The sequence below is a fragment of the Fonsecaea multimorphosa genome (assembly GCF_000836435.1).
Source record: "Fonsecaea multimorphosa CBS 102226 unplaced genomic scaffold supercont1.7, whole genome shotgun sequence".
Lineage (NCBI taxonomy): Eukaryota > Fungi > Ascomycota > Eurotiomycetes > Chaetothyriales > Herpotrichiellaceae > Fonsecaea > Fonsecaea multimorphosa.
Window position 1 is genome coordinate 987340 of NW_015971641.1, and position 22055 is coordinate 1009394.

The window sequence follows — 22055 nt, forward strand, 5'->3', positions numbered from 1 at the left end:
GTTTACTATTGCCGCCCGAGGCCTCTTCAGCTCCTCTCCAGCTCCCATGTCCAAGTACGGGGACGGCAACTTCTGGCGATCCATAGCAGACCAGTTGCAGAATTGCGGCCCAGATGATCCCATTCACGAATGTTTCCCAAACGGCATGGCCAAGAACATCCTGGATCAGGCTGAAGAATTCTTCAACCTGGCGGATAAAAAGCTCCACACTTTCCCCTTCAAGGATGTTCAGCCCTGTTGGTTCCGCCTCTACACTGACGCCAGTATCGTTAAAGTATTGAAAATGCTTGACCTCACTTCTCCTACCTGGGAAGATTCGAGGCTATCTGAGTCTCTAACGATTCATTTCGACGAGATTGTGGCCATCCTAGACATGTCCTTGATCATGGCCGGAGGTCTGCGACGAGAACAGATGATTCACGACATCTTGGCCAGATTGCAAGCTGCCAGCGTAAGTGACGAAGGAGACAAGGGACGCCCTCGAAAGAGGAGGCGGGTCGACGGTAACTGTGAGTCTGGTGACTCTCTCAACGATTCCCTACCTGCAGACAGCGTCTCTATACCTACCATCCAATTTCCCGTTGTTCAAATGGATCAGCCAACCCTCACAAAGTTCTCCCATCACATTCAGCAAGTACGAGAACCTATGGTCTTGACAAATATCATAAATCACTGGCCGGCTCTGGAGAAGTGGCAGCGGACCTCGTTCTGGCTCGACGCCACGATTGACGGCCGTCGCCTCGTTCCCATCGAAGTTGGGCGGAGCTACACTGATGATGACTGGAGCCAGAAAATTGTACCCTTTAGAGAGTTTCTACGTGGCCACTTACTGCCGTCGTTGAATGATGGATCCACCGGAGTTCCTAGAAGTAGTGACCAGACAGGATATTTGGCGCAGCACGATCTTTTCAAACAGATTCCAGCTCTTCGAAACGATATTGCAACCCCAGACTACTGCTACCTCGATGCTCCGCCTGCTGAGCCTAACACTCCAGTGGCCTTGAGCAAGGCAAAGGAAGGTGTAAAGAAGACAATTCATCCCAAGACCACACCTGCATGTCCTGATGTGTCCGACAACGCCGACGCCGACAAGACCGAGCCTGGAGACGAGGCCCAGACCAATATCTGGTTTGGTCCGGCATGGACGATCTCTTCACTCCATCACGACCCATACCACAATATCCTGTGCCAGGTCGTGGGGAGAAAGTACGTGAGACTCTATTCGCCACATCACAGCAAAGCATTACTGCCTAGACGTGACGACGAGCCTGCTCCTCATGTACTCTCTCCTGCAAAAGCAGGTGGCGTGAAGGATGCCGTAGATGATGGAGAGCCGCATGGCGAAACAATTGACATGTCGAACACTTCTCAAGTTGACATCGCCGCCATTGAACTGTCCCCTCTTGAAGACTGGGACGAGATATACCCCGGGATTGATCAAGTGCCCTACGTCGAGTGTGTCCTCGAGGCTGGCCAGGCGCTCTATATACCTATAGGGTGGTGGCACTACGTCCGGAGCTGTTCCGTAGGAATATCTGTGAGCTTTTGGTGGTGATCAGCCAACGGAAGCACCAGCAGCGCTAGCCACCCCTCCAGCAGTACCATTATTACATGACGAAAATTCAATCCGCCGGGGATCGGCTCTACCCAGCTCGCCAGGTGTCAATTTTGCCCCAATCGCCAGGAGAGCACAGACCCGCCCAATTGCGCCCCGAAGAGAGGGAGCCGCTGGCCTATCGCCGCCCAACCCGCCACCACTGGGGTCTACCATTGATGATTCCACGCTCCGTTACTGTCTGGTCGCTGCAGCACGAGAAGGGCAAAAGCACACGTGGTAAGCATGCAGGTCGGGACCTGGCGAGTTGAATATCAAGAAGTTGGAAAATGCGTCTCTTCTCACGATAAAGTTGGATGACGGCGTTGCGTCATTGGATCACCTCGCGTGCTCCTCCCTCAAAAGGCAACGTCTGGCCGGCCCCCGACAGGGGTGCCAACTCTTTATCTTCGACCATGGGCTCTGGCTGGGTGGATTGTTATCAGCAAGCCAAGACCCTTGGATCGTCTGCAACCCTAGTTACCAGCTATCTTCTGAGCTGTGGGTTATAAAGACAATGGCGTCTGCCACTGGGGGAGTTCACAGTCTGATCAACCGATTGAGGGAGCTTGTGTCCGGGCGACTTTTTCAGTATCAGCCGTTGTGCAGGCACATGCCTAATCATTATTGTTAGAACCCCCCGTCCCCGCATTCTCCAGGAACTCACGAGATCGAGGATTGTCGCGAATCAACCGAGCACCTAGCATGGCGGACACCGAACACGCGGGCACTGCTACTCGTAGCATGTCCAAGGACGAAGGTCGCCTACGCGAATTGGGCTACAAGCAAGAACTGAAGCGCGATTGGTCGTTGATGCACAACTTTGGTGTCTCTTTCTCCATCATTTCGGTCATCACCGGTATAACGACGCTGTTCAGCTATGGATTGAATACTGGCGGACCGGGCGTCATGTCCTGTGGCTGGCTTGTTGTCTCATTTTTCACCATGTTCGTTGGTCTGGGGATGGCTGAAATTGTCTCAGCGATTCCCAGCGCCGGAGGCCCCTATTTCTGGGCTGCAATCCTGGCACCCAGGAAATGGGCTCCTTTTGCGAGTTGGGTTACAGGGTGGTTCAATCTGCTGGGCCAGGTCGCTGTCACCACCGGTATCACCTTTGGCTGCGCAGGACTTATTTCCACCCTGGCGAGCATCAATGGTTACGAACCCACGGCAGGCAAAACCCTGGGTATCTATGCGGCGCTTTTGACTTCGCATGGCATAGTCAACTCCTTCGGCGTGCACATTTTGCGCTACTTGAACAACACTTCCATAGTTCTCCATTCTTTAGGCGTCTTCAGTTTTGCCGTCGCGGTTGTCGCCAAAGCCCCTCACCATCAGTCTGCCAAATTTGTGTTCGCCACGTTCTATGATGGTACTGGTGATCCAGGCTGGTCGGTTAGGGCATCTTCCGCCTACGTCGCCTGTATCGGTATCCTGATGTCTCAATATACAATTACTGGTTTTGATGCTAGGTGCGCCCATAACTGACGAAGCGAGGCCTTTCACATACTGACCTGTGGCTAGTGCGCATCTGTCCGAGGAAACCCAGAATGCATCCTGGTCGGCGCCCATTGGAGTCCTCATGTCGATTGGCTGCTCCGCTGTCTTCGGCTGGTTTCTCATCCTCTGTCTTCTGTTCAGCATCCAGGATTTCCAGGCCACAGTCAGCTCAGTGTACGGTCAACCGGTTCTTCAAATTCTGGTCGATGTGTTTGGCAAAACTGGGGCTATCGTGCTCTTCGTTTTAGTTATATTCTGCGTTTGGCACTGTGGCCTGTTCAGCTTGACTTCCAACTCACGAATGATGTTCAGCTTTGCTCGTGATGGCGGCATCCCTCACTTCTTCCACAAAGTGGATGCACGATTCCGAAGTCCCATCCGCACCGTCTGGCTCGCTGCATTTCTGGCTTTTCTTCTGGCAGTACCCAGTCTCGGATCATCTGTCGCATTCGCTGCGGCAACTTCGATCGCGACCATCGGCCTCTACATATCGTATGGGCTTCCTATCTTGATCGGCATGGTGAATCCACAGGGCTTTATTCATGGGCCTTTCAATCTCAAGTGGGCCTCACGACCTGTGGCACTGATCGCATGCCTGTGGATTGGTTTCATCACCATCATCTTCTGCCTGCCTGAGCTCAACCCTGTCAACTCGCAGACGCTCAACTATACTCCTGTCGCCGTCGGTATCATTGCGGTATGGTGTCTTGCCAGCTGGTTCTTGTGGGCGAGAAGATGGTTCAAGGGTCCCATTCGACAGGTGGAGGCCGAGGTGGCCGGGGTCAATGTGGACGACCCTGATGCGATGGACCGAGCTGAGAGGGAAGGGAGGATCCCTGAACTCGAGGAGCCTGTTGGCAACGAGAAGAGCATACTGGCCACTATGAAGCAGAATTACAATTGAGACCGCGAAATGAGTTCCGAATCGGAGGAGGAATATAGGGCTATATACCCGAGTGGTCACCTCGGTCATTGACTCGTATTCGACAGAATGCCACTCAATGGGGTTTGTTGGACCACGGACCACAATGATACCTCAACGACCCAAATTTGTGCCGTTTGCGCTTTCAATTGGTTTCTCCGTCTGGTTTGGTGATCAAAATCAACAGTTTCAGGTCAGCAGGTAAGACTGCCGCATAGGCTGAAAGGTTCTTCCGTCCGGAAGCCGTCCTCGAGCATTCGGCCTCCCTTGCACATGAGTATCAGCATCATCATCATCCTGAAAAGCGCTTCAGTACCTCATGACGAACGGAATTAGTAGGACAAGCGTATGGCTGTCACAAACCTTTTTGCCACTCCCAGTGTCATTCTCAGCGAGTGCCTTGCTTACCAGTCCTATCACCTCCAGAGAGAGTTGAGTTCAGCTAGGCTTTAGTGATCTTGTCCGAGGGACAAGTCCTCCATGGTGGTTCAAAAGCGGACTCGGCATCCCACGGCGGGGTCGTCGAAGGCAGTGGTGGGGGAGGCTCGTCCACAAGCAACAATCTGGACATTGGCCATGCCGCGGCCTGCTGCCTGCTGCCTGCTGCCTCGAGTGGTAGAGAGATTCATACTGAGACAACAGACACACGTATTTGGAACTATCTACTCCGAAGATTAGTAAGATCCCTGAATATCGCAGGTGCAACAGAGTCATCATGAAGCTTCCACCGTGACATCCATTTACCAACCCAAGAACCCAAGGCTGATGGCGGCCCCACGAAAGCTGTATTTTGGAGAACACGAGCTTTGCCAATGCCTTACCCTCTAGCCGTACGACTCGCTTTGGGGAACCTCACTGCGCTCATTGGGTTGTCAGGCCGCCCAATGATCACTTTATGCACATCGCATGGCCTGAGTGAGAAGTCTATATACTTAGCCGCTTGGGTTCTCGCGGCAATAAGTATTTAAACCTCGACTCTGCAATCGACTGCGGAATCGCCCTTTTATCAGTCTGATACAGGATTCTTGACGTCGTCGCCTCTGGGACTCCAACCGGTGACTGTGGCTAGATTAGAACTGATCTGTCGTTGCTCCGCCATAAAAACCATATATCCACACAAGGAAATACATCGCGCATAAGCGAGTTTGGAACTAAGTTGACAATCATGGGCTCCATCACACAGTCCTCCAACCGGAGCATCACCAACGACGACATCTCGAGTCTCAAATCATTGCTATCATCGACCAACGCAACAGTCCTCACTCCCCAAGACGAAGAAGCTTACTCGGCCTCGATAAAGCGCTGGTCCAGCGCGGCCCAGAAGCCAGCGGGAGTGGTCGTTGTGCCGAGCAACGCGGACGAGGTCGCCAGCGTGGTCAAGTATGCCACCGACCAGGGCATTGACCTTGCCGTGAAAGGCGGTGGCCACTCGACCGCGGGCGTCAGCAGCACCAACGGCGGCTTGCTGATTGATCTGAACTCCAAGATGAGGCAGGTCGACGTCGATCTGGAGAGGAAAGTGTTCATCATCCAAGGAGGCGCCGCTTGGGGCGACGTCGACCAGGCGGGAGTGAAGCACGGGCTGGCCACTGTGGGCGGCACGGTCGCGGACACGGGAGTTGGCGGGTTGACGCTGGGCGGTGGCTACGGATGGCTCTCGGGCCAGCGGGGACTGGTGATTGATAACCTGGTCGAATGCACGATCGTGCTTGCGACAGGAGAAATCAAAAGGGCCAGCGAAAAAGAAAACCCGGACCTGTTCTGGGCCCTGCGGGGAGCGGGACAGAATTTTGGCGTCGTGACCGAGTTCGTCCTCAAAGCTTACGACCAAGGGGACGTCTTTGCCGGCATGCTCATATACCCACCCACAAGCGAGGTCATTGAGAAAGTCGTCGCCGCCACCAACGACCTGTACACGCCGGACACGAATGGGAAGACCAAAGTCGCCGGTCGAGGCGCCGGCGGCATCGCTTTCGCTCGACCCCCGCCCGCCGAGGGGAAAGTCATGCTGCTGGCGGTCATCATCTACTTTGGCGGCGAGGCGGAGGCCCGCGAGAAATACAAAGCCCTGTACGACATCGGGCCCGTGGTGGACACGACCGCCATGGTGTCCTACCCAGTGATCAACACCGTCCTGGCGCCCCCGATCGGCCTTAGAGCGAGCATGAAGGGAACTTCCTTCACGATGCCGATCCGTGCCGGTTTCGTGGAGGAGGTGCTGAGCGAGTACACCAAATTCACCGACGCCAACGACGACACGGGCATCAGTCTTGTGCTCTGGGAAGTCTACGACCCGAATCAGGTCGTGGCGCACGACGACGTCGGAAGCTTCGCCAACCGCGGATGGCATCTCAACGGCATGATCTGCCCCATTTGGACAAAGGAGACCAACGACCAGGAATGTCGCCAGTGGGCGCGCGACCTCACGGCGCTGTTCAAGGCCGAGCTGGAGCGGCAGGCTAATGTCGAGACGGGGAAGGGCGTCGAGGGCGGTGTCGGTCTCAAGGGTAATAAAGGCGCTACTATGCTTTATGGGAACTATGACCGTGAGTTAAATATTTTTCCCCCTCCTCTTTCTTCCCTTTGTCTTCCAGCACTTCGTCTGCCCCTGACTGGCTGTTGCCCTCCTGTTCCCTCCTCCTCGTACACCCCCCTTTTTTTTAAACCCCTTTCTACCCATTTTGTGAAAAGTGACGACTCGGGGCTAAAAAAACTTGCCGGGTCAGAATACGACGAGAAATCCCGCGACATCTTCGGCGAGAACTACCCGCGCCTGCAGAAGCTCAAGGCCCAGTACGACCCGGCAAACATGTTCAACAAGCTCTTTGCCGTCACGCCGCAGTCGTAGCTGACTTTATTCGTATACCAATCTATACAATATACTGTGTTTCGCCTCGCTCAAGAGGATGGCATATATATTTAGACGATCAGCAGGGGTTGAGTTAGAATGTCTGGCTTCAGTGACTATATATCAAAGCTGGACAGCGTCTTGTTGGGCTGGATGACACTTACCAGAGGACTCACGAGTTTTGGTGGTCTCGTTTGGCTCAAACTAAACACTAACAGCGAATCACTGCTTCTGATCTGCTCGATTTAGTTTGAGATTATATCGATTCATTCTGCCTTATTCACACTTTCTATCAATTACCTCTTTTGCTGAGAGATCCTGGCCTTACTTAGACGGGCCCATTGTCTTCTGATCTCAGTGCTTGATTACAATCTTGCCACCCGCATCATGGCTTTCCAACAACGCATGCGCCTTCTGGATATCCTGGTACTCGAACACGTACGTCGGCTTTGCGTCCCACTCGCCGCTCTCGATCTTCTCTACAATCTCCTGCAGGGGGATCTTCTCCAGCGGGAAATCCTCCGTGCCGAGCACTTTACTGTGGAACAGGCTGAAGTGCACGCCGGGGTCCATCTCGATCATCGGGTTGAAGTCCTTGACGGGAGCTAGGCCGCCCAGCCACCCGGCCTGGAGCATGCGGCCGCCGGGGCGAGTGAGGTGGATGGAGTCGAGCAGGGCGATGTTGCCGATCAGATTGAGCGTCTTGTCGAATTTGTGGTCGGGCACGAATTGCGGGCTGAGTGGGGTTTCCTCGAAGATTGCGTCTTCCACGCCCATCTTCTTCAGCATGTCGAACCGTTCCCGACGTCGAGTGGTTGCTGTGACTCTGGCCCCTGCGTTGACGGCAAGATGCACGGCCGCTTGACCGATTGTGCTTGTCGCGCCGCGGATCAGGATCCTCTCTCCCTTGTGCAAGTCCAGGACGGTGAAGAGGCACGAATATGCAGTGGAATACACCTCGGGCAGGGCTGCGAGTTGTTCCCAAGGTAGATTGGTGTTGATTCTCACCACATTCGCGATGGGGACGTTGACAAATTCTCCGTATCCGCCCGGTCGGTTTCGACCCATCCCGCCCATCACCCCGATCACTTTGTCGCCTTTCTGGAACTTGCCCGAGGGATCGGCCTCGACAACGCCTACGCATTCGAGGCCGGAGATGGGGTTCCATTCGTCCCATTCACCCTTGCGCATGTGCATTTCCGCATGGTTTAAGCCGAATGCTTTCACGTGGATGAGCACTTCGCCTGATGTTGGGGTGGGTTTTGGGACGGTCTTGTGTTGTAGGACTTCTGGCCCTCCGAAGGCGGTGATGACGATGGCTTGCATTGTTTCCTGGGTAGACATGGCTCTGAGGTGGATGATAGTCGTAACTCAAGGTGATAGATTTGTGGGTGTTTGGTGTTATGCTAGTATTAGTGCCTGATGTAAAGAGCTCGAACTTGTTCTTGTGGTAGATAGATGATCTGGTAGTTACTTGCGCTGTCTTTTGTTCTGATGAAGGGACGGGTCACGGATTTATATCTTCATTTCAAACTCACAAACCATATTCTGCCTACATCATTGTTCTTGAACATACTGCTCTTGACATCGCAAGGCTCGCGGCCATTACGAACATAAATGCACAAGCAGGGATGAGATGTTGCCAGTTTCGGAACAAGCGCATTGCAATGGGTAGTGAAATAAAGGGCAGCGGCTAGTGTCCGACGCAATTACGAGTCCGTTGGGCTCGTTCGAACACCCAGGACACGCCGGGAAGCTGTGGGTTGCTGGAGTAAGAAGATGCTCCATCAGCAAGGCTGCCCTTCGCAGAGAGGGGATTGACGCAACCATTTGGCATGATTGGGGGGGAAGATTCTGTACCTGACGAGCTGTGGGTGAGCTGAGTTGAGAGAAAAGCTGACAAAGGCTGCATCTACGAGGAAACCTTGTGCTCGTGATTGCTGCTTTATGGTGACGTAGTGAGCGCTCGCTCAACTCGACCCAATCCAGTAGCCTGCCCGCCCGTCGCGACATGTGACCATCAAAAGCGGCAACCTGCGCGGTTTTTGGATACACGCTGTTTGAACGTCTTGCCTGCGCTGCCCTTGTAGTGACAGATAGAGAACATACCTACTGGCCATACCTGGCAGTCAGTCTCATCTCTTCCTCCATCCTCTGCTACTCTGTATGCTTCCGATGACCCACGGAAGAATGCCTCTTCAGGCATGCCTACACGCCTAGCTCGCGCGGGATCCCCACCCGTCTCTCGCTAGTTCTAGGGTCCAAAATGCCCACTCACCCCACGGTGCACAGCTCTCAGCACCCTTCGATGAATCAACTTCGCAGTATTCGGACGCTTTGCATGGGCAGAAAGCTCACCGAAGGGATATTCGACGCCAGGAAGCAGCATCGCTACACCTTGCTGTGATCGGTGGCTGGCGCACGAGGTCGAAACGCTCCCTCAAAAATGGCGGAATCCCCGGCTATCCCAGCCGACCGCCTGGCTAGTCGAGACGCGCCGCCGGCGGTGGCTATTGCGCGATTGCGGAGCTGTGGCAGATAACGGTACCTATATTTCAACACCCTCGTCGCTTTAGGGGGCTTATACAAGGTACCGCCCTCCCTGCCACCCTTTAGGGACTGGTTGATCACCTGGGAATATGTCCCAAACTTCCCGAGCATGATGAATGTCTCACTTCGGCATGTTGGCACATGACCGCTGGGGGCGATGCTATCAAGCCACGGCCGGGGTATGGCCTGTCCGCGAAGGCTCCAGGCACCGAACAACAACACCAAATGCCTAGAGTACTCAAAATTTGCGCGGGATGGCGTTCGAAATGCAATCAGAGACTCGAAATACGCGCTCGAGCTCAAGCAGACATCTCTTCCCCCGACCCCAGTCGGGTTGAAGCGCCACATACTGTGTCGCTTCCCCTCTGGTATGAGTGACTTGAATGGACTAAAATTAGCTGGACCTGCGGTCCTACGATAGAGCTGTACAAGGTAACATTCAACCTTGCAAGGCAGACTCGAGGGTGGTGGTATCTCTACCAGCCTCCTCTGCAAAAGTACAAAGAGGAGAGCGAAGGTCAGTCCCACCAGATGCTGCTCTCGTCTGTGCTGCTTACATTGTGTCAAACATGGCATCTACACCTGATAGACGCATTCTAACGCCTCGCAGTCGAAAGCCTGCCTTTCGGCGGACTCCTGCATCTACAAATACTCATGCATTCGCTTCACAGGTTTTCCTTGACGATGTGTCGAACACTTCCCCTCCAGCTACGCCTGAGCTAGACTGGTCTGAGACGCCGCCAGCGACCGAAGACCCTCCGACCCCAGAAGACGACTTCGATCCCGACGACGTTGTACCCTTGCCGGATTCTCCTCTCACGGCTGGCAAGACCGCCCTCGAGCAACCCGTTGTCCCTCTGCATAATTTTTCTCAGCTCGATGTAGATGTGCCGGTGCAACTACTGTCACAGCTATCCAGTGAGACAGATCCAAAGAAACGACTCTTCCAGAATGTAGCCTCCGAGGTGACTTTGAACGCCTCCTCTCGACTGAACCCGCCTCCTTCTACTGATAATCAACCTGAACCTCCTCAGACCTTTGTCAAGGTCGAAGCAAAGGAATCATGGCTGTATGGAACAGTACCGCAACAAGTCGATGCCAGCCACTCCAGGACTGGATACCACAATGATGCCATTGCAGCATACACTACTGCAGGCGACGTCTCTACCTTTGCGTCTGGCATCAACCAAGGAGATCGTTCGGTTGTATCTGAAGACGTTACCGCCACTGAAACTCAGACTCGTACCAACACGGCTACGTCGGCAGCCAAACCTTCTCAGCGCTCTGTCAAGAAGAAGCCCTTAACACTCTCTTTCGCATGGTCGTTGAACACGAAGCTGTCTACCATTTTACCTCTTGAAGCAGTTGAAAGATTCAACGACAGTCCTCTACAGTGCATCGCAACAACCAAGGAGGGTGTCAGATGCAAAAGATCGGTTGCGAAGACAGCGAATAAGTCCTTTGTGAAAGAATTGTCTAAGGCACTCTCGTCATTGGAGGGCCCGCTCGATTTTGGAGCCTTTGCACAGCATTTGGGGCCACTAATTGAAAGTGTAACATGCACACGGTCGCATCGAGAACCGGTTCGCAAGTGTTTGGAAGAGTTATGCTCGTACTCCTGGCGACCATGCAAGATCGCCACTACAAAACCACACCAACGCCAGGCCATTGTAGACATGGTTGAGAGCATATTCGAGCTCTGGGTCTCAGCTTTATCGTTTACTCCGAGAAAGACTCAGGCTGTGGCTGTGTCGACAAAACGAGACGATGACAATGTGCGAGACACACTCTGCTCTGCCTCCGAACTCTCTGCAGCGGTAACTGAACGGAGTCCTGCACCATTTCGCAATGACAGTTCGAAAGTAATCGAGACGTCAAGCGCGAGGAGTTTCCGTGCCACCGATAAGAATACCACTATAACATCAGGAACTATAGTAAGGGTACAGCAAGTGACCGATTCGGCGCCGGTCCGTTTGTCGACTCACCTGAACCATCAATTGGTGAAGTTTCCTTACTCTAAGGAAAAAAGGAACGCCACGCCCCAGGACTTGATCAGGCAGATCCTGCTGAAAGTTCTGACACCGGCCGACATGTGGCGTGCTGGATACATATACGTCTTCTGGCATCCGGGCAGTCTGGGTTATGTCAAGATCGGTTATGCTACTGACGTGGAGAAGAGACTTCAAGCTTGGCGGAGGCAATGTAAATTCGACCTCGAGCAGCACAAGAGTCAAGAATCGAAGGCCATCGCGCGGGTACTCCATTTACATCGAGTCGAGTCGCTGATTCACGCCGAACTCAAGGACTACCGAATGTTTGAGCCGTCGTGCACTGGGTGTGGGAAAAGTCATCGAGAGTGGTTCGAGGTCGACCCGAGCTACGCTTTGAAAGTAGTGGCCAAATGGACCAGTAGGTCCTTCTACTCCGGGGGGCTTTTGGACTCGAGTATCAGCGACGAGGAGATTGACAAGTTGTGCGAACTGACCAAAGCCGAAACATACCTTCCACGGCCACTGCCACGGCCCAGAAAGGTTCCTGCGAGCTTCCGCCGAAGCATTCGTGGTCGCCATCGTGGTGTAAAGTAGTGGTTTGAATACGAGGTTTTGCTCTTTTAGCGTGATCGTTGCTGGGCATGGAAACATGGGATAATGATCGCCGAGAATGTTAATCGATCAGCCAGCCAGCAGTGTAGCCACTAATATAGTCTGTGAGAATATATTCCCTTTCGTCGCGGATCCAGACACGTTATATACGCTATATCCGTACGAGTAATACAAAGAATGGCGGACATAGCGGAGTTGAAGCTGAACATTGACTGAATCGCCGGTCTCGACCCGGGTTCTGGTGTGTGTTTAGGGTTCTTTCCAAGAAAGCCAAATATGGCCCGAGGGTAAAGAGATGAGGAGTGGGAGATAAAGAAGTGGTAGTCCGGAATACTATATTCACATCTGTAAGCACAGTATCGACGTTGAAGCCTCAAGGGGAACCATCAGTACTTAATCAATAATCCCAAGCACGATATCAGAAAATAGCGAAGAAAGACCAGTCCCCACACCCGCCCGATATCACCAGAGTTACATTCTTTCGAAAACATGTCTCTCGACACCCAGACTCAACCTCCATCTCACCCCTCATCAGCATCCCAACCCCAACCTACAAGTAAAAAGCAACTCACCCTCTTCGTCGACTTCCACATCCACCCCTCCCGCATCGACGCCTTCAAAGCCGCCCACCGGCCCGTGTGGGCCGCCTGCGCCGCGGAGCCCGAGTGTCTGCTGTTCGACGTGTTCCACTCCGCGGACGACCCCACACATTTCCGCTTCGTCGAGGTGTGGGCCGCGGACCGGGAGTGGTTCGAGACAAAGCAGCTCACGAAACCGTACTACGCGAGCTTGTGGGAGCGCAGTCGGCCGACGTGGCTGCGCGAGGTGGAGATTCAGTACTTTGAGAGGGAGGGGGAGGGGTGTTGTTTTCGGGAAGGGTATTTGGCCGGGGGGAGGAGGATGGGGTAGATAGAGAGATGGGTAGGATAGGGAGGTTTTGGAACGAAAGGGGGAAAGGTCGGAAAGGAAAAAAGGGGAGAGACAGAGGAGATCTATATCTGTATATGCCTACATTTATACCTCGCATGCTTCGTCCTTTCGATCGCCGCGAGGTTATGTGGAGTCGGGGCTGTCTTTTCAGTTCAGGCGAGCATAGATTCGCCTCCGACACCAAGGAGCAGTCGCAATGTGGGCTGATAGTACTGTGCTGGTTCCCCTTGGTCCATAGATATAGTCCAACACCCCTCTAAACCACGTCATGTCGAGCACCAGGGGTCGTACAGGCATTTCCGAGTGTGGTATTTGGGGACTTGTCTACCTTCCTTCCACACATGTACAAAAAACCTGTCGATAGGAAAGGGGCCATCTTTCAGGTCATATATCCCATCAAAAATCTACCAGAAGCCCTCGTCAAAAAGTCGCCGTCGCTCATGATGCATAAAACCTCGGATAGCTAATGGAGCCCTTCACTCAGTCCAGCATATCAAACATCCGCTCCTGCTGCCGATCGCACCCTCTGATGCACCTTCTATACAGTCAACCTCGACCAAAACCCGGCGCCAACGTCCAGTGGAAGTCTATGGAAAGATACCTTTCATCGATTTGTGTTGAAAAACCAGCTGCTCCGTTTGTTTCCTTCAGACCCGGCCAAGTTCGAGATGATCGGTAAGCTGGGCGCGCCATTGGCTCCGTCAAGATTGGATGGTGCACCACCGCCTCCGCGGAGAGGTTTGGCTATCCTTGCGCCGGCGTTCATCAGGCTGTTGAATCCACCCGTCGCACCGGCTCCACCAGTTGCCATGTTTCTTGATGATATCTTTGCCGCTTCGAGACGTTCCTTGACTGCAGCAAGTTGTGCTTCGAACCTGTGAAAGGCTGTTAGTTTCCAAGTCTTGTGCCAGGATAGTGACAGCTACATACCTGTGGTTAGCTGCTGTCAATTTGTCTTGGCTTTCCGCCAGCAGACTCTCCAGACTCAGGATCCGTTCATTTCGGGCAATCAGTTTTCGCTCCGCAATCGCGACTTCCTTCTTCAGGCTCGTGTTCTGGTCGACAAGCTGTCTCTGGACCACTGTGAGTTGCTCCAGGTTGCGCTCCAAAAACGCCATCTTCTTCTGTTGTTGGCGGTTGTTACTCGATCGGAGCACGTTGTTGTACTGCTCTCGCGTCTCATCGAGCGAAATCTCCAACTCCACCACCCGCTCGCACCGATTCTGCAGGTCACGCATCAGGTTCTTCTTCATCGACTCGAAGTCGGCAATTTGTTGTTGCAAAGTCTTGCTTGTGACACCGTTGGACACACCAGCGCCATTGGCAGTACCCCTGGACTGGAGATCTGTGATGGTCTTCTGTAACCGCTCGATTTCTTGCGACTTGTGCGTGAGCTGATCTCGTAGGTCGTGGACAAGTTCGCTCTGCGTATCCTGTCGGTCTGAGAATAATTGCTCGAGTCGTCCTTTGACATCTTCCATATCCTCAGGGCCCAGATTTCGAGTCAACAGGCCTTCGTAATCCTGTTGCACCGCGGCCAGTTTCTCTTCCAGCGCGATTGTTCGGTCCTCGTGTTCGTCCTCGGCCCGGTCATTGAGAGATTTCTCTGCCTGTCGCACGAGCGTCTGCGATTCCAACAATTTTGAGCGAAGATCTTCCAAAACATGGCTTGGTACAGCTTCGCCATTGAGGCTTGCGGCGTGCAAAGCGTCCACTTGATCTAGCATCTCTCGCATGCGATCTTCATTGTCGGAGAATGCACTGTCGCCGAGGTCAAAGCCCGCCATCATCTTTGCCATCTTCTCTTTCTTCTTGCGGTCCTTTTCGTCCAAAGCCGCCGTGGTCTCTTTGGCGCTCATCTTGAGTTCGAGCAACTGCTGTTTGACGGAAATCAGCTCCGCCTCTAGTTCCGAGTTGGCGTCTTTCAAGCCCTCCATTGTAATTGCATCTTCCTTGCTCTGGTACGACAGCTTCTGCAACTCCAATTGTGTCTTGTTTAGTTTATCCGCCATGCTCTCGTTCTCCTTGGCCGTCCGCATGGCCCCTTCCTTGTACGATTTGAGTTCCTCTCGAGCTTCTTGAAGGCTTCGCTCCGCGTTGGCTGCCTGTGTCTCCTTCTCGGTAAGCTGATCTTGAAGTTCATTCTCTCGTCGCAAGAATTCCTCTCGCTCATCTTTCTCGAGTATAATACTGGGCGTGCTTGATCTTTCGCCAGTCCGGGAGTCGGGTCTACTAGGGGTATCTGATCTGAGAAGTTCTGAAGGTGCTCTTGAAGGGGTGTCTGGTCGTGCCTTGGCGTCCGACTTCTGCCCAGTGCCACCCAACGGAGGCACCCATTTTTCTTTCGGAACCGTCTCGCCCTTCCGCCATTGCTGTAACTCCGAATCCAACGAGGCAATATACTTTTCGAAGGTCATGGTCTGGTTCTGAGCGAGCTTGAGTTGGCGCTTGAGCTCTGCCGGACTCAATTCGGCGTTGATCTTGGCCTTGTTCTTGATTGTCTTTGCTCTCATACCAAATCGCAGGGTGCTGACGGTTTCGGCATCATTGTAACTGCTGGGGGAACAATTGATAATCAGGGTTGTTCTTGAATTACCGCCCAAACTTTCTTGCAGAATTCTGGTCAACTTGGAGTCTCGATAGGGGACGTGTGTTGATTTGCCGTCCGTCAGGGCATTGATGACCATTCCCAGCGCACTTAAGCTCTTGTTGATCTTCTTTGCTTCTTCCAGCGTTTGTCCACTTGCGCCCGTCTTGCCGACCTTTTCTGACCCTGCCAAGTCCACAAGATATAGCATACCACTCTTTTGCGACCCGGTGTTGACATCTTTCTGATTTATGGTGACCAAGAATATCGAATGTGAGCGCGACGATTCCAAATTCATGTTGGTGGACGCGGTGACTCTTGACCTCTGCCCGAGATGCATAGCTGTATAGACTTCCTCCACCGTGTTGACATAAATCTCACGCAACCCTTTCACATATGGTCCCCTTGGGCCTTCGTTGATGGGAAGATTGTCCATGACCGGGTTCAGTAAATCGCGTATCCGTTCCATGTAAATTTCCAAGTAGGATATGCCGACGGTATATTCAATTTGCGCTGAGCCGTGAACGAGGATAGAATCGAAGATCTGTTCGGTGATGCGAGGAATGATACCCTTCTTGTCCGAATCGTCCATGTCTCCCATCATTGTATAAGACTTTCCAGCACCCGTCTGGCCGTAGGCGAAGACGGTGCCATTGTAGCCATTCATGACATCTTCCACGGTAGATCTTATGGAGAAATCGAAAATGTCGGCTTGTTGGGAGGACATGTCAAAGACTCGATCGAAGGTAAAAGGCGCATTGGTCTCGGAGGACTGCAAATGTATGAGTTGGAGTGTTTCGTGCGATACGGTCGGGGCATCGAGGAGCACATTACCTGAAGCTGGACCGTGTCCTCGCCTGCGAACTGGACAATAGGCTGGCCTCCATTTGCGATCTCGACTTTGTTCTGAGGACGGAAACGGGCAACAACTGATGGAGGTAGTTAGCGACAGGGTGAAGTGAACGCTGGCCTGGGGAGATCTCAAACCTTTGATGTTGTTCCCGCCTCCGCTACTCCCTGCGGCAGACCTAAAATTCGTGGTCAGCCTCGACATGCTCAGAAGGCACGGGTTGCAATAGCATACGCCATGGTTTATTCAAGACTCGACGTTGTCAATCGGGCCAGGCGGAAAGCATCAGTTCTGCAAAGCGTTGGCCCGACTGCGCGGGTCAAGGTGGTAAACACGGCGATTTCAGGGTCGCAGAGCGCCAATGTTGACGGACCTGCCGCGACTGGGAGATTGAGAGTCAGAGGAAGAAATGGAGAAAATATCAGAGCGCGGTCCGAGTACAGTATCGACAGTGAGTGACCCTGAGATGGTATTCACGAGATTTCCGCGTTGGTTGGCGACACAGCATGAGTTGGGTGTCGGCAGCGTGCAGTGTGCAGTGTGCAGTGTCAGGCATTACACGCGCGGTGCAGATGCAAAGTGCCAGGCGTGCCTGCAGCAACAAGCCAACAGCCTGTTTTCTCGGCTTTGCCAGGGTTGACGCGCCAGCCTTGGAGTTGGACCCTGACGACGCTTGGCCCCCGAAACTTGCAGCTAGTGCACCTATGCTCCTCCCCTGTCACCTCTGGCATGGTCCCGCGCCCGTACCCGCACCCGTACCATCACCCGACGACAACCGTGGGCTTCCCTACGGGTACAGGCATAATAGGGGATTTTTCCGAGTCAATTGCAGCCTCGAGTACCGAGAAGTCCAGTTTAGTAATAAATGTCGAGTTGCATATACCTAGGTAATACTCTGCGGCATCTCGTGGGACGATAGATGTTACCGCAGGTACAAGGTGAGGCACATATACATATAGGGGCTGTCCGAGCAGTATATCAACGACCCTGAGACTCTCTCTCAACTCTATACACTTATATACCTTCTATTTGATACCAAGCAGTGAAACCCTCTATAAATCCAACACCCTCTCAATCAACCATGGCAGCAGCAAAGACACAGTCCCTCTATTCTTCACTCCAACTCACCCACAATGTTACCAAGACGTCTTCTGGCTCAGAGGTCCATAGCTACAGTTCTGACCTGGGCCCGGACTCTCCTATCCTGACTCTAATCCATGGCTATCCTCAGTCTGCTTATGAGTGAGCACGTCTCTTTGTCCCTCGCGACCGTTTCATTGAGTGCTGACTGTTGACATTACATTTCAGATGGCGTCATGTCCGTTTTCCCTCTCTTCCCCTCACCCGCCACAGCCTTGCCCACATAATGCGATATATGGCCTTCCCAAGCATACCCTTGATCTCGAATACCAATATCGTGTCCGTTAACTGATTCAAAACAGGTCGTCCCTCTTCTCCGAGGCAAGGTCTCCTTGTTCGTGCCTGAACTTCCAGGGTATGGCGTCTCAACGCCGATCCGCGACCCGGCGTCCAACACCAAGCGCGCCGTTGGCACCGCGTTACTGGAAGCCGTCGCCGACGTTTTCAAGACCAAATCGGCCTCTTCTCCCAGAACGGTCATCCTAGGCGGCCACGATCGCGGAGCGCGAATTTGTCACCGCCTCTCAGTCGACTTTTCCCACCCACCGCCCCACCAGCTCTCACCCGGATCCCTCTACAAAGACTTGAATGTGACAGTCCCGGGAACAATCCTTCTCGACATCATTCCGACCAAGGAACAGTGGACTGCCTTTTCCGACCCGGCAATATCCCAGGGATACTTTCACTGGCCACTCCTGGCAAATGCGGACCTGGCGACCGAGATGATCTCCGCGTTCGGTGGCGCCAACTGGGCCAAGGGAGCACACACACGCATCTCCGGCCCGAACCCGAAAGCACTCGAAAGAATCAAGTCCCATGACGCCCTCGACGTTTACGCGGCTCTATTCAGTGACAGAGAGACCATCTACTATACCTGTCTGGACTACGCCGCCGGCGCCGCCCCGGAGGCAACGGAGCAAGACGAGGACCAGAAGGCCGGCAGGAAAGTCGGCGTGCCCCTGCTCGTCATGTTCAGTAAAGCTAAATTAGGAGCGCGGATTGACGTCGAGAGCCTGTGGAAAGGCTGGGTCGCGGAAGGAGTCGACTATGAAGGATACGGCGTGGGAGACGGTTGTGGCCACTATTTACCCGAGGAGGCCTTCGACGTTGTAGCTGAGAAGATCTCGGCTTTTATTAAAAAGGTGACATGATCACATACGTGATGAGGATAGGTTATCCAGGACCATGTTCCGGAGGATTTGAGTTCCATTGTAAAGTGAGGGAGACTGACGAGCATCGGGGCTAATGAGGGAGATGTATTATGATACCACGCTAAAAGATTCTCATCGTGTCTTGGTGTCATTATCATATTACATTATCTGTTTGCTGATATCCTGTAAAGGCTGTCGAAGAGCGTCCTACCGCTTCCTGTCCTGCTCGTTGTCGGGGAGCTGCCCTTCTCAAGGGGATCGCTCAACGGCTGTCCATCGTCTTTTCCCGGGACTCCTCTCCCTTCTGATCGAAGACTCGCCACCCCAAAGCCCTGCTTGACTCGCACTACGAACAGGCAAAAGGGGCGAGACTGATTTCTCGTCGCTGTTCTTCACCTGGGCGTTCGTTCCACTGCCACTGCCAGAACCACTCCCGCTGCCAGAACCACTCCCGCTCCAGAGCGGGAACTCCTCTTGGATACTTTCTGATCGGCCCACGCTTACCGAACTTGGCGTTGCGAAAGCATCACTCGACGACTCGGTCGTCTCGTCGCGGGAGTACCGACTTCCTCGCCGCCAGAGTCCTGTAGGAGGCCCAGAGGAATCCGTCGCGTCTGCAGCATGGGATCGCTGACTTATGCTCCTGCCGGGCATCATCGATGCAGAGCCGCGCGGTACTATGGACTCTCCTAGGCTGAAACCTTCCGGGGAATCGGCTCCTACCGCCCGACGACTGGCAAATGCTGGCGATTTTCCGAGTCGAGGCGAGTTCAAACCCAGTGGGTTGGACGCGCCACGGAGATGTTCGGTAGAGGCTATGATTTTCATATCGTAATCCTCCGATATTGCCAAATCCAGAGATCCTCTTCTGCGTGTCGGGGACGATGGCTCTGGGGGAGCCTGCTGTGCCTCCTTCCTCACAGCCATAGACAAGGAAGACAGGCCCACATCACGCAAGGCTGGTGCAGCTGTCAGCAATCTGATCAGAGCATTACAGCCAGCCTGGTGGGTAACCAGGATAACCACGAGATCTTCGTCGTCATCCTGCTGGTCGCTATTCTCTGTATCCGCGCCAGCTGGATTCTCATAGAACGCGATCATCTTCTGCAGACCATTGCGAAACCTTCGGTGCATTTTGCCCCAATCCTCGTCAAAAGGACCACCATCACCCCAGTCAAGTGGTTCATTTTGGCTGTCCCACTGCTGGTCAACCTCGACACATGCATCTCGCGCATGGGCCACAAACCCCGGTGGGATTTTGTCCGAGGACCCAATTGCATAGTTCGGTATGGGTGGGCTGTAGCCCATAGTTCCCTGAAGAGCTCTGTTCAGTATTCGAGCACCATTTGCCAACTCGGTCCCAAATGAGATATTGCGTGGTCGCTTCGGGAGAGAATGACCAACGGCTGCCATGGCCCGTAAGCCAGTCTTTTCATGGACGGGCATGGACGTGCTTTCGGATTCTCCCTCTTCCGTGTCAATTGGTGGTAGGTTGAAGGCCGGGGAGCCCGAGAGATCGGCCCCTTTGATCTCTTCTTGTGGCTTCTGCAAGCTCATTTTGGCTTGTGAGACAAGAACGGCGGAAGGGGGAGGAGCAGAGCCATCGTCAAAATAGCTAGAGGTTTGCCACTCCCCAAGAAATGCATCAATGCGCAGCTTGCAGGTATTGTAACCAAGACGATTTGTGTGCTCTTTGTCTTTGCTTGGCACACGCTGGAGAAGCGTTTGATCACCATCACCCGAGTCCAAGGGCGCACCCTGCGCCTCATCCATAGGCGAGATATTAGAGCGGGCCGAGATTTGGCGCGATCTCAAGCGTTGTCGGGAGTGGTTTTGAGGATGTTGCATGCCAGCGGCAATGGCAATGGAAGACTGGACGCATCGCAGGTATGGTGAACTGTGGATAATGATCTTCCGCCTCTTGCGAGGCTGGGTCTCTCGCACTCCATCTTCCTTGCCATCGCTTTGGGGCTTGGGCTGTCTGTCGAGATTGTGCAGTTCATTGTTGATCCTCAGGCCCAAAGACTGGCATTGAATCCAACCGCCATAGGACAGAGGAGGGTCATAGGGGGCTTCGGCAGTGGCTGCCCAATTCCTATCTGCCTGATCAAGGCGGGCACCATGACTATTGAAACCGAATTAGCAGCGATGGTCGAATGTTGAGACAGACATGGGCAATGTGGCCATACCGGACGACGAGGATTGCAGCTGGCTGTTTTCCCATGGTGGAAATCGAACGGTTCCAACGCAAACGGGTACTGTTCCTATATCGCAATTTGGACGTACGAGGAAGGGAAATACGTCAATATTGCAAAATTGCGGGGGTAGCGGTGGCAGCAAAAAGGGATCGGTTCCCGACAGCCTAGGAAACTGAAGTGAAAATCCAGAGGGTATGGTGTGTCACCGCAAGCGTAGGCGTGACATTTTGAAGGAGGGTGCGAATGTACCACGTTGCTGGTACAGTATATAGAGGTGCAGGCAGCGAGGACACAAAAGTGGCGAGAAAGTAGGATTCAATTACTCTGCTGTGTTTTTCCTGCGCAGCTGCAGCGACGGTGATGGGTCGCAGTGGGAATTATTTTGGGTGCGCAGGTGCGTAGGTGCGTAGGTGCGGTGTGAATCCTCGGTGAATCCGGTTTGTGAGATCAACTCCCCCATCCACTCATCGGTCCGCCTTCTTCTTTGGCCGTGACAAACACTCAGACTCGGCGAGTTGGGTCAATGGCGGAATTTGTTCCAGGTACGATTTTCGACTTTGAAGGAAAGGACCAGGGATGAGAAGAGTCAAGGGTGCAGGTGTCGGGTCTTGCAACAACAGGTACGAGGTATGCTTGTCCATTCCACCAACAACTACTCGGTACACCTCACCATCATCACCGTACTACCGTTTGAAGATGCTCTTCGGCTTGTCACCGTCGTCTCACGTGTCTGCCTCCGCTCCCTTCCTTCTCGACGCGATAACAAGGAAGTCCACGAGCCTCGGCAGACCACCAGGTATCTGCTTGGTATCCTCATCCGTTTCATGATTGAACACAAGCGGCACATGGCTATCAGCGAAACTCCTCGTCTCGGACCGACATCCCGCGTATCTCTTGATCAATCTCGTTTCAAAATTGAAATCCAAGAAAAGAGACTACGAACACGAGCACAGTCAGGCTTATGCTGCGGAATGCCTAAGCCGGGAGACGCTAACCAGCGGCCACGAGTTGCATTTCATCTCGCTCCAAAAGCCATCTTTCGCCTGATCAGCACGGGCATTTCCCTCCAACATGGAATTTGGACAGGTGCGGTGAGCGCATTTGGTCAGGGGAGAGTATCAAAGAGCAGGATGGCGGAGAAAACAGAGCCGATGGGCGTTTCTAAAAAGCAGGTGAGGAAAC

At 53.5% G+C, this 22055-nt stretch overlaps 9 protein-coding genes across 9 annotated transcripts; 6 read left to right on the top strand and 3 right to left on the bottom strand.

The window, feature by feature from the left end:
- Window positions 1–46: 46 nt before the first annotated feature.
- Window positions 47–1555, top strand: Z520_04584 (uncharacterized protein; the record flags this gene model as incomplete). Its single annotated transcript, XM_016775089.1, has 1 exon — window positions 47–1555. The coding sequence occupies one exon, from the start codon at window positions 47–49 to the stop codon at window positions 1553–1555; it is 1509 nt and encodes a 502-aa protein (XP_016634069.1).
- A 744-nt stretch (window positions 1556–2299) lies between these two features.
- On the top strand, window positions 2300–3998 carry Z520_04585 (uncharacterized protein; the record flags this gene model as incomplete). Its single annotated transcript, XM_016775090.1, has 2 exons — window positions 2300–3066; window positions 3119–3998. The coding sequence occupies 2 exons, from the start codon at window positions 2300–2302 to the stop codon at window positions 3996–3998; spliced, it is 1647 nt and encodes a 548-aa protein (XP_016634070.1).
- Window positions 3999–5181: 1183 nt separating this feature from the next.
- On the top strand, window positions 5182–6864 carry Z520_04586 (uncharacterized protein; the record flags this gene model as incomplete). Its single annotated transcript, XM_016775091.1, has 2 exons — window positions 5182–6562; window positions 6743–6864. 2 exons carry the CDS (start codon window positions 5182–5184, stop codon window positions 6862–6864), a joined length of 1503 nt encoding a protein of 500 aa, XP_016634071.1.
- A 354-nt stretch (window positions 6865–7218) lies between these two features.
- Window positions 7219–8208, bottom strand: Z520_04587 (uncharacterized protein; the record flags this gene model as incomplete). The annotated part of the gene is made up of 1 exon (XM_016775092.1): window positions 7219–8208. The coding sequence occupies one exon, from the start codon at window positions 8206–8208 to the stop codon at window positions 7219–7221; it is 990 nt and encodes a 329-aa protein (XP_016634072.1).
- Window positions 8209–9983: 1775 nt separating this feature from the next.
- Z520_04588 (uncharacterized protein) lies at window positions 9984–11999 on the top strand (the record flags this gene model as incomplete). Its single annotated transcript, XM_016775093.1, has 1 exon — window positions 9984–11999. The coding sequence occupies one exon, from the start codon at window positions 9984–9986 to the stop codon at window positions 11997–11999; it is 2016 nt and encodes a 671-aa protein (XP_016634073.1).
- A 507-nt stretch (window positions 12000–12506) lies between these two features.
- Window positions 12507–12926, top strand: Z520_04589 (uncharacterized protein; the record flags this gene model as incomplete). The annotated part of the gene is made up of 1 exon (XM_016775094.1): window positions 12507–12926. The coding sequence occupies one exon, from the start codon at window positions 12507–12509 to the stop codon at window positions 12924–12926; it is 420 nt and encodes a 139-aa protein (XP_016634074.1).
- Window positions 12927–13551: 625 nt separating this feature from the next.
- On the bottom strand, window positions 13552–16623 carry Z520_04590 (uncharacterized protein; the record flags this gene model as incomplete). Its single annotated transcript, XM_016775095.1, has 5 exons — window positions 13552–13822; window positions 13878–16306; window positions 16369–16463; window positions 16522–16562; window positions 16619–16623. 5 exons carry the CDS (start codon window positions 16621–16623, stop codon window positions 13552–13554), a joined length of 2841 nt encoding a protein of 946 aa, XP_016634075.1.
- An 842-nt stretch (window positions 16624–17465) lies between these two features.
- Window positions 17466–18675, top strand: Z520_04591 (uncharacterized protein; the record flags this gene model as incomplete). The annotated part of the gene is made up of 3 exons (XM_016775096.1): window positions 17466–17626; window positions 17693–17702; window positions 17827–18675. The coding sequence occupies 3 exons, from the start codon at window positions 17466–17468 to the stop codon at window positions 18673–18675; spliced, it is 1020 nt and encodes a 339-aa protein (XP_016634076.1).
- A 249-nt stretch (window positions 18676–18924) lies between these two features.
- Window positions 18925–20899, bottom strand: Z520_04592 (uncharacterized protein; the record flags this gene model as incomplete). The annotated part of the gene is made up of 2 exons (XM_016775097.1): window positions 18925–20800; window positions 20865–20899. The coding sequence occupies 2 exons, from the start codon at window positions 20897–20899 to the stop codon at window positions 18925–18927; spliced, it is 1911 nt and encodes a 636-aa protein (XP_016634077.1).
- Between the last annotated feature and the right edge of the window lie 1156 nt (window positions 20900–22055).